The following is a 10477-nucleotide window of genomic DNA, read 5'->3' as shown; positions in this document are numbered from 1 at the left end:
GCATCGCCGAAAAGCATTTTCAAACGAGAAGGGCACTCGGTGGAGCGCACATCCTCCGCCACGTAATCCCTGATCCACGAAAAACATACCTGGCCCCAATACATTTTTGAAATATCGTGCTATGTCATCGTTTTTGGCCCAATCTCTCAACGGTGAAGAATCATTTTTAAAATTGTAGTACTCGGATTCGATCCGGATCTTCACCCAAGTCGAATCAGTTCGTCCTTGTCACACACCCAACCCGTCCACAAAATTTCATCCGGATCCGTCCACAACTTTTAGAGATATCCTGGACTCAAACAGGCGGACATGGGTAGTCGGCCGTTGCTAGGCAACGGAGGGGTCTATAGCAACGGTTCTTTCTCACACATAACTAGGACATACCATGAACCTACCATACCAGTTTCATGTATATCTGACTCATCGTCTCTGAGATATAACGAACTTCGTTTTTTTTATTGTTTTCGACCAGGGTTCATTCACAGTCTATCTTATCCGGCTGGAAATCTTTGACAATATGGCTGAGTGTACTGCCCACAGTCGCTCGTGGCCCGATTTTTGATTTTCCAAAAAATTTAATTTTTTATGATTTTTCAAAAATTTCAAAGTCCCGTTGCTAGGCAACGGTGGTGTCCATAGCAACGGTTCTCATTTGCACACAACTAGGTCATGGCATGAACCTACCAACCAAGTTTCATCGAAATCGCCATTGTATTAACTGAAATCACCATTTAAAATTCTGATAATAAGGGAAGAACAAATCTCAAAAAAAAAAAAATTTCGACTACCCAACAGAGAGGGGGTGATATGAAAACATGACCTCCTTGACCTTCGGTAGTGGAGGTACTAATGGAGAAAACCAATCACATTATCTCCTTTGTAACGATCAGACCAAGAAGAGCAAGCAGTCTTCTTAAATTTCAGCCATGTTATGTCGTCACCCACTCACCAAGCCTGGAGTTGGCTTCACTGTGAACGTGACTGGCTTCACATATTAAACCCTTGAGTTTGATCCCCTGTCGGTTCGTTAAATGGCACGAGGTGCGTTGATTCAGCCTGTTATCCGTTTTGAGGTCTGCAAATGAGTGAGTTACAGCTTGCTGGAAACGGGGGGCACTGCATCAGCGACGCAGCCATGCTCCCAGCAATGATGTAAGCAACATACACAGGCTACGTACGAAATTGTATAAATCTATTCACGAGCGCTTGATTACCTCCGCCATCTGCGATGGATGGAGATTATGTTTTCACCCTTGTCTGTTTACCTATGGGAAGGATGTCTCCAAAGGTTGTAAGTGGATTCGGATGAAATTTGGTGGGCAGGTTGGGAGTGTGACGAGGAAGAATTGATGAGATTTTGATGAAGATCCGAATCCGGATCTCATAATTTTAAAGTTGTTCTTCACCCTTGAGAGATAGGTTCAAAAACTATTTATTGGGTGTTCCATTATGATCTAGACAACTTTGGTTGTTAATATATTTAGAACCACAAATGATACAACAATACCCTTTGGTTTATATGACACGGGAACTCATAAAGTTTTGTATACTTCATCGATGCACTTCAATGTGAGCTCCATTTCTCACGTGCAGGACATCAAGGCAGTACACGAGTTCTTGCCATGTCCGGCTCGGCATGTTTGCGTCCACCCAGTGCACATGCAGCTGTGATCCGAGAATGAAGAACCTGCAGGTTTACCACCTTGGTGTTGTAGACATCTTTGACAAACCCCCACAGAAAAAAAAAATCAAGGGGGGTTATGTTTTGCGATTGTGGGGGCAAGCGGTTGGTCCTTCTCGGCCAATCCAGCGACCTGGAAAATTTTCATTCAGGACGACTCGACCGACGAAGGCCCAATCAGGGGGAGCACCGTCCCATTGAAAAATGATGTTGAGTTGTAGGTTTTCAATCTGTGGGAAGGTGAATCCTTCCAATTTGTTCATGTAAATTGTTATGGTCACTGTATCCTCCACAAAGAGAAATGGACCCACCAAGTGTTCATGGAGAAGGCCACACCACACATTGATCTTTGCACTGTCATGTATGTATTCAATGATCACGTAGGGATTTTCAGAGCCCGAGGTCCTCACATTTTGCCAGTTGAGCAAGCTTCGCTTGTCAACGTGACATTTTTCAAGGAATCTTCGTCATCCTCAATGCGACTGAGCATTTCCAAGGCAAACACCTTGCATTTGGGTCCATCATTTTGTTTGAGTTCCTGCAGAATCTGCACCTTGCAGACATAAAGCTTCAGTCTTTTATGCAAAATCCTGTGTACAGCGGTGGTTGGTAGTCCCAGTTCTCTGGATGCCCGTCAAATTGATTTTCTGAGATTTTGTTGAAATAGTTCAGACTCTCGTTCAACGTCGTCTGCACTTGTGCTTGGTCGACCAGTCCTCTTCTGTTTCTGACAACTTCCACTCTCCTTAAACCTCTTGTACCACTCTCTGATACTTGTCCGCGATGGCGGATTCCTTGCACACCTTGTATGGAAATTACGCTGAACTTGCGTGTCTGATCTCGTCTCGATGAACCATTTGACACACTGAGCTTTCTCCTGTGGAGTCGCCATTTTATTTTACATTAAACCACCAGACCTGAAAATATAAAAAAAACTTCATGAGTTTCTGTATCATATAAAACAAAGAGTATCGTTGTATCATTTGTGGGACAAAATATATTAACAACCAAAGTTGTCCAGGTCTTTTTAGAACATCCTGTAGAGCACGATGTCTCGAAAGGTTGTGTGTGGATTTGGATGAAACTTGGTGGAGAAGTTGGGTGTGTGAGGAGGAAGAATTGATTTTATTTTGTTGAAGATCCGGATCCAGATACTCGAATGTTTTTTTTTTTTTTTTTAAGTGATTCTTCACCATTGAGAGATAGGGCCAAAAGCTATATATAGCACGGTATCTCAAAAAGTTATCGATGGATTCGGAAGAAGAAAATAAAACTTGGAAAACACGTTGTAGTGTGACACGGAGGAAATTGATTCGATTTTGGTGAAGATCCGGACCCTATAATTTATTTTGGTGATTCTTCACCGTTGAGAGGTGAGCCGTAGCACGATATCTCAAAATTATGGATGGATTTGGATGCAACTTGGTGGATGAGTTGGTTCGGTGGCGAGAACAAGCCGATTCGATTTTGGTTCAGGTTTGAATCGAGATCCAACACATTAGTGAGATACAAAATAAACTAATCAGCCTGGTGGAGGTATGCGCTCAACCGATTGCCGTTCTAGTTTTATTTGTTTTTCATTTATAAATGGTCAAATTAGCTTACTGTATAATAATCTTGGTGATGATTAATTCGTTGATGATAAACTGGTTAGAATGGCCGAGAATAATTAAACCGAGCAGTGATATGGTGTGGGGGTGGGAGAGGGGCAGTGGAGTGAATGACTGAAATCGGCTGTTCGGAAAGTTTGCAGATTCTTTGCTTTGAAGTGAATGTTTAACCCTTTATTCATCACTATATAGGCATACCATGGAGTAGGTGGGAATCCTTCTCGTACCTCATCTTAAATGAGGTGTTGATATCTTCAGAATACAATGGCTTGCTCTATAACAAAAAAATAAATAAATTACTTTTTAGTTATTTTGTATAGTTAAAAGAAAATCTGCTACATTCATGGAAAAGCAAGGAGATGGAGGGTGAAGTGGCAATGCACTGACAATGGGGTAGTGCTGATTTTGCTGACTTCGGAAAGATGACAGGCTGAGTCAACCCACCTGGTGTTATTTAATGGTGTGACAGGGTTTTAAATTCAAGACCCTCATATGTTAAGGCAGCCACTTTAACCGTTAAGCCAACAAACAACACAGGGTTAAAACGTCTATTTCCATGAGATTTGGTTCAAAAACCCAAGATTTGGTTTGCTAATTTGCATACAAGGTGCTTCTTGATTAATTACTTTGATCTTCTTTGGCAGGCTCACATGCTCGCTCATTGAGCTTGGCGAGTTGTTTTGTCGGGGGAGTCTTTTTGGGAACCTGCTTGCTGGATCTTTTGCCAGACAGCCTATCTGGCATTCATGATGCAGTTGCTAAGCTTGGTGTGCAGGTAATGCTCTGCATGCATGACACTTGACCACAATTTTTGCTTAACCCTCACCTTATACTGGAGTTCCGGAAAATATTTCACGTGGTGTCTCTCTCTGCAGATTGTATTTCCTCTACCAGAGTTTGTCGTCGCCATTGGATTCTTTGTAGTTTTGCTTATCGAGCAAATTTTCCTCCATTGCCATGGAAACTCAACCAAGAGGGATGAGGAACGGAGCTTGTTGATTCCTGCCTCCGATGATGAAGAAGATCCTTTACAAAGGTCTGTGAATGTCGATAATGACATGTCTCTTGGCCACAGCCATGGTGACTTGCATCAGCCTAGGAATAGGCACACCCATCTCCATGTGGATGCGGCCTCCCACTCGCCCGTCCGCTCGCTTGTCCTTGTCCTCTCGCTCTCACTACACTCTATTTTTGAGGGCTTGGCCGTGGGCCTCCAGAGCAGTGTATTGCGGGTTCTCGAGCTGGTCGCACCCCTCGTCCTACACAAGGTGCTCATTGCGTTCAGCCTCTGCCTCAAGCTTGTTCAGGGAGGTATCTCGCTGTATTTCACTTTCTCTCTCATGCTCCTTTTTGCCGTGATGTCACCATTGGGTGTGATGATCGGCATAGGTGTGACGCAGGCCGGCACCTCTGAAAATGGCCTTGTCCGCAGCCTTTTGGAAGGGTTCTCGACCGGCACATTTATTTACATCACCTTCCTCGAGGTTTTGCCTCATGAGCTCAATACCGGCTCCGATCGCCTCCTAAAGGTCTTGATCCTCATTTCTGGCTTCTCAGCTGTGACTGCCATTGTGTTCTTTACTGGCTAGTGAAGGATTGGTTTGTGATCTAACTTCACAATTTTTCTTCTTCACTTCATCATCAGCTTTACCTAAACAAGGTTTTTACCCTTTCTGAATGAAGCGGGCCCACAGAACAGGTTTATTTATTTACGTGTTGTTAAACTTAAACATTTTTCAGGGATCTTGGCAAATACGATGCCAAAATTCTCATCATCTCTACGCTTTCGTAAATCTTTTTTGTGACAGATGTGAACATATTTCAATCATTCCTTTTAGTTGTGGCAGTTTTAGTTTTGCGTTTGTTTTTATTTTTATTCACACATTGTAAGTATGGAGTTTAAAAAAAAAAAAAAGGAAAAAATCTATTCAGAAAAATTGGATTCTACTTCTACTTTATCCCTGTTTGTGCAATTGGTTTATAAAAATTTACAGTTTTTATCTGTAATGTGGTGGTGATGCAGCAACATTTTAAAATGAAGATGAAGAAATTGTGTAAATGAAGGGCATTTTTAATTTTATTTGTTTGATTCTTTCTTTATACCATTTGACTCCTGATTTCTCACAATTCATCGTATCTTGTACACGCTGAATTGTCGGTCATCCAGCAAGATTTGTATTAGTTCAAGACATCATATTTCCCCTCCGAATGAATATATTCTGTGCTGCATCAAATCAGATAATCGCCGTGATCGATCAATTTGGATTAATCAGCAGAACTGTTTGAGAAATTTCCCATTTTTGGTATAACTGTACAGTTGTGAGGGAGAGTCAGTTTGCTCTTTTCAAAAAAAAAAAACATTTTCCTTCTCTTTTTAAAAACCTTTCGGAGATAAATACATCACTTGAGTTCCAATAGCATCTAGAAAATCTCTGCCAACGTCGATGCTGGCTGGAAACCACATAGCACAGATACGAGTCCTCTTCATTGATGCAGGACCTTGTTGTCAGGGGTGGGATTTTTTTATTTTTTTTTTTTTTTACTCCCGCTTGTATTGAGTGGTTGAACAATTTAGATGAAATTGTTTTGAGCACAGTAGTTGGTTCATAATAGGAATCAGGATTACCTGTAGGACCTTTCACTCATCCTTATTTCTGGGTTTTTTTTTCTTGCTTTGCCATGCACCTTGTAACAAGCTCCATTCACTGATAATTTTCTGTTCTAGATTTTTGAAAGCACAGTGATTACTTGTAGCATGTAAAGTATTATCATCATTTCGTTTTTGTTTGGAAAATGATGTGGTTTATTGCACATTCCTTTGTAGAAATGTTTTTTTTTTGTTTTTTTTTAATTTGTTTCGCATGTTCATTTTGCACAGTGTATTTGAGATCTAAACCAATATATAGAGTTTGTTTTTGTTTTTAATTGGAAGCTTTATTAACAAATCGGTACACACTATTTACCTTGGAGATGTAATTATTTATGTTGATTAATGAGGTGAAAAGATGCTATGGATTCTATCACCTGCAATGCAAGCAACTTGGACACAGGTGGATGCTATTTGGCCCATCATGTGTGTGCTTTATCGACACCACTTTAATTATATCTATCATGGGGGAGGTGGGACAGTGGGAGCAGGCACAGGGACATGATTTTAATTTTTAGGGGTGGGGGTGGGGTTTGGAGGCCGACGGATAAACAAACATTAGTCCCACACAGACATCACAATCCCACCATGTATACAATTACCCATCCACACCAAAGCTACCTCCCATTCCTGCTAATATCCATATCCCACTATTATCCCCAATACTTCTTGTTATCCATCAAATTTCAATATAAATATTTCTGTTATCTAGGGAGACCATCCATCCACTGACTCTCTGCATGAGAGAAGAGTGTGCTCACCATAGTGGGAAGCGATATACGGCTGATGTTTGGACAACCCTTCATCAGCACAGAAGAGTTTGTCGCATGCATGTACTGAATAAACAATTTAATCAAGTGGTCAGTTTTCATTTACACAATGGTTCCCCATTTTCATGAAAAACTGGAAGTTTACAAGTTAACTTGTAACACGCTATTTAAACAATCTTTTTCGTTCGCTGCCGAGAATGTCCAAAGCTACTTGAAAACTGCCCGACTTCCATCATTCCTTATATCCGTTAATTGGTACAAGCCGTCCAATGCACCAATTTGACCTTTTTTTTTTCTTTTTTTTTTAATACGCTTTTGGAGTTTCAATCAACTTCCTGACTTGAATAACTTTACTTTCTATTTCTGTTCATAATTTCATGACGAGAGTTTTGCTGCCCTAATGGTTTAAGAATAACAAAAACTTGTCAGGCTTGAAGATTGAGAAGCAGGAGAGGGTTTTTCTTAAGAGTCTTTATATTTATTATGAAATCTATTGAAACGTGCCTCTAACACTCCATAATTTTAAGGCATCGTGTTGCTGCTAATTGCGAAGCCTATTAGAAATGATTAAACCGTAATTTAATAACCAGAACCAGGCAGAGACGGGCAAGCGCGTGATCTGCATCAGTCGTCTCCTGCTTGCGAGGGATTTAAACTCATTGACATTTGCTATTGCTTTGTCCACTCAATTTGTCTCCTCGTTAAGATTCTTGTTAATTGCAGCAATTGTAAGAATTGTCCTTAGTCTGTAGAAATCAACGTGATTGCTGTTTTATTTTCCTTGTTTTGGCAAGCCAATCATTTGATCGAATATATGGTCTTTATTTCGTTTTTTTCCCCCTACATTCCATTCACCATGGTCCCAGAAACATGCCTGTTATATTAGCATTAAAGAAAACATTTCGAGTTTTGATTAATGGTGCCAATTAGCTTCGTTTATATTGTAAGTTTGCCAGCATTTTTAAATGTCTTACTTTGAAATTGCACTTTTTTCACCCTGTCTTAGCCACATTTGTGATTTTATTTTTTATTTTTTCCAATTTGATGGCTCACCGGCTAATTACAGCATTCGGTTCGAGTCTGTCGAACACGTGATTAAGATTTTTGACTTGCATGTACGCACGTGTACCCCGTATGACATGAACCTCTTGTATACGTTTGCAATGTGAATGGAAAAGACTACGTTCTTGTACTTTAAATTTGCTTGTGTTTCACATCAGATTGCAAGTTTGGTTGATTTTTTTTTTTTTTTTTTTTTTTACTTTATTTTATTTTTATAGGTTTACTTCATTGTCATGATTTGATTATTTCAAAGGAATTTGTAATACTTTCTTTATGCATCAGTTTCTCATCATAGTCATTTTGATCCAACGTTCATGTCATTTTGATTTAATGGTTTGGACATGTCCTTTGACAGTCAACTTGATTTCCCTTCCAGACTTGAATGGAAATTATCGTTTTATTCAAATGCTTCTGCAGACAGTAAATATGCATTTAACGTAGACTAGTGATGCAACGTTGTTAACATGTATGCTGTAGATGATGTTTGTTTGTTTTTATTATTATTACTATTATTATTCTCCATGTACTTGTGCAGGTTTGAGCATGATTGAATTTAGACACGAGTAATCTGCTGATTTATTCGTGCACATCATACACGTTTCCTGTACATTGTGTGGCCTGAATTACATGTGGTTTTTCTAATCAAATCCGATGCCTTTTGATTGCTCTTTTGACGTTCGGTTTTCGGGACATTTTATAATTATTGGAAAACTTGTTCTTTTTTTTTGTTTTTTTGTTTGTTTGTTCGTTTTGTTTTTCTTTCTTTCTTTTTGTAATCTTGTTTTCAGCTGCTTTGGCAAGTTTAAAATGTTGGAGGAAGTGCATATGTGTTATAATATTTCCTGCTGTTGATTGTCGAGTTCATGGGGTTGGACTACAGGAAGGAAATGCTGTTTCTTTGTGTAAAGAATGACCTATACATGCCTTGTTCTATTGGTTTGCATGTCTATAATCCACAAGAGGGCAGTGTGTTGTCGTTCTGCAAATGAGTAAGTCCGACGATGGTCAAGCTCAATGCAGGGAGAGTTGAAGTCAAGTTCAATAGAAGATAGCAGGAAGAAAAATCCGAGCAGCATTTGCATTGTCTTTTTTTTTACAAACCAACAAAATGTTACAATGTGTTCCTGCCTATTTTTTCCTTTTTTCTGAGTAAAATATTAACTTGCACCTACTTGGTAGCTTTGAACTTCATATCAATGAGAGCTCCAAGAAAACAGTGCAAATTGCATTTTTGTAATACATTGGCATTGATGATGAGTGCATGGTTTGATCGTGATAACGAAGTACAAAAGAGAATAGTATGTCTGTTTGAAATCTGGCTATTTTTCAAATGGACAATATTTCTGTCACTAGATTAACATGATACTATTGAGAGAAATGTAAGGTTATTCTTTTGTTTCTTTACAAGATCGAGGCTCGTGGAAGAGCATGGTATGAACTGATGGTGAGGCAGCGAAGCAACTCCTGGACACAACAACAATAAACAGGAAAAGAGAAGAATGGGGACATGGTGCAACCTGCAAGTAATGGGTGGGTTGGGAAGGGTTGATAGAGATAATGGTGATTGTTGGTAAGTATTGGAGGGGGGAATAGAAAGAGGGTGACTTGAGATATAAATATAAACAGGGCTGGAAGGATGACCTTGAGGCATGCATACTCATCTCTGAGCCGTCCAGCCTAAGTTTGAATCTCAGCACAGCTATAAACTGTCATCATGGTGATGCATCGATGTGTGTGACATTCCTTGGATGGACGTTAAACGGAGTATCCCACATGTCAGCATTAGTTGGTGGACATTAAAGATCTCACAGTGTCCTTCATGAAAAGTAGGTGAGCTATCACCAGCACCCTGAGCAAATTACAAATTCCTGTCCAAACCGACAGAGGGTGTCATTTGCATCAGTGGCCACAGCCGCACCCTTATCCAATGATGCTACTTACAGCCATGTGCTGCATATGAAAGAAGAAGAATATAAACAAACATGTTTACACTTTCCAAATCGATGCCTTCTTGAAATAAAAGAAATTCATTTGTCATGTTTCATGAATTGGTTCAATTTACATCATGACTTAAAACGTGAGGATATCTCAGCGATGTTTAAAAAAAACACTTGAATGAGAAATCATGTTATTCTTGAAGTCTTTAAAATGCATTTTCTGATTCATATCCTTGGGTCTCATTTCTTCATAACCAGAAGTATCCTTCGTGGTGAACACCCTCTGTTTTTGATTGTATGAAACCACTTGAAGGGAATTTTTTTTTGTCCATTCCAGGATGGTGTGTGTGTGTGCACATGTATATGGACAACTTTTCCTCCCACAATAGCGCTCTTCCACTTTCATATCACAAAAGCAAACCTTATGGTCTTCAGAGGACATCCAGAACAACAGTCTTTGAGGACAGTTGTAATTATTATTATTTTTGAGAAATTTCATATTTGCAAACTCGTGCCAAATGGTTGACGAATCTAGTTGCTGTGGCTCCCGATGGTAGTTTTTGGATGCCAATCTGATTGTACAACTTCACAAATGTACTATCACACCGGAATTGTTTGCAATTATCAATGCAAGATGGATTTCCATGTTTTTATTTCAATCTCTATACTGAATGCAAAATTAAGCTACTTGGTGATCCCCTGAAGGAAACTGATGTGAGCTTCCTGCACGAGATGTTTTGTATCCTCTGCTTTCACTGCCATTAATTCTT

The 10477-nt window shown here is 39.6% G+C and overlaps 1 protein-coding gene across 1 annotated transcript in view; it reads left to right on the top strand.

The window, feature by feature from the left end:
- LOC147030597 (zinc transporter ZIP1-like) overlaps window positions 1-9809 on the top strand; it is a 10527-nt gene extending 718 nt beyond the window's left edge. Inside the window, exons 2-3 of the mRNA XM_085874832.1 lie at window positions 3936-4066; window positions 4167-9809. Of these exons, the coding sequence (XP_085730958.1) occupies window positions 3936-4066; window positions 4167-4880 (845 nt within the window). The 3' untranslated portion in view covers window positions 4881-9809. The remainder of the gene's footprint in view (window positions 1-3935; window positions 4067-4166) is intronic.
- The last annotated feature ends 668 nt before the right edge of the window (window positions 9810-10477 follow it).

This window comes from Eptatretus burgeri, chromosome 3 (genome assembly GCF_056783735.1).
Source record: "Eptatretus burgeri isolate ZD-2024b chromosome 3, Ebu_testis_v1, whole genome shotgun sequence".
NCBI classification, from domain to species: domain Eukaryota; kingdom Metazoa; phylum Chordata; class Myxini; order Myxiniformes; family Myxinidae; genus Eptatretus; species Eptatretus burgeri.
Note: the sequence above shows the minus strand (reverse complement) of the source record. Positions and strands in the feature narration are given on the sequence as shown.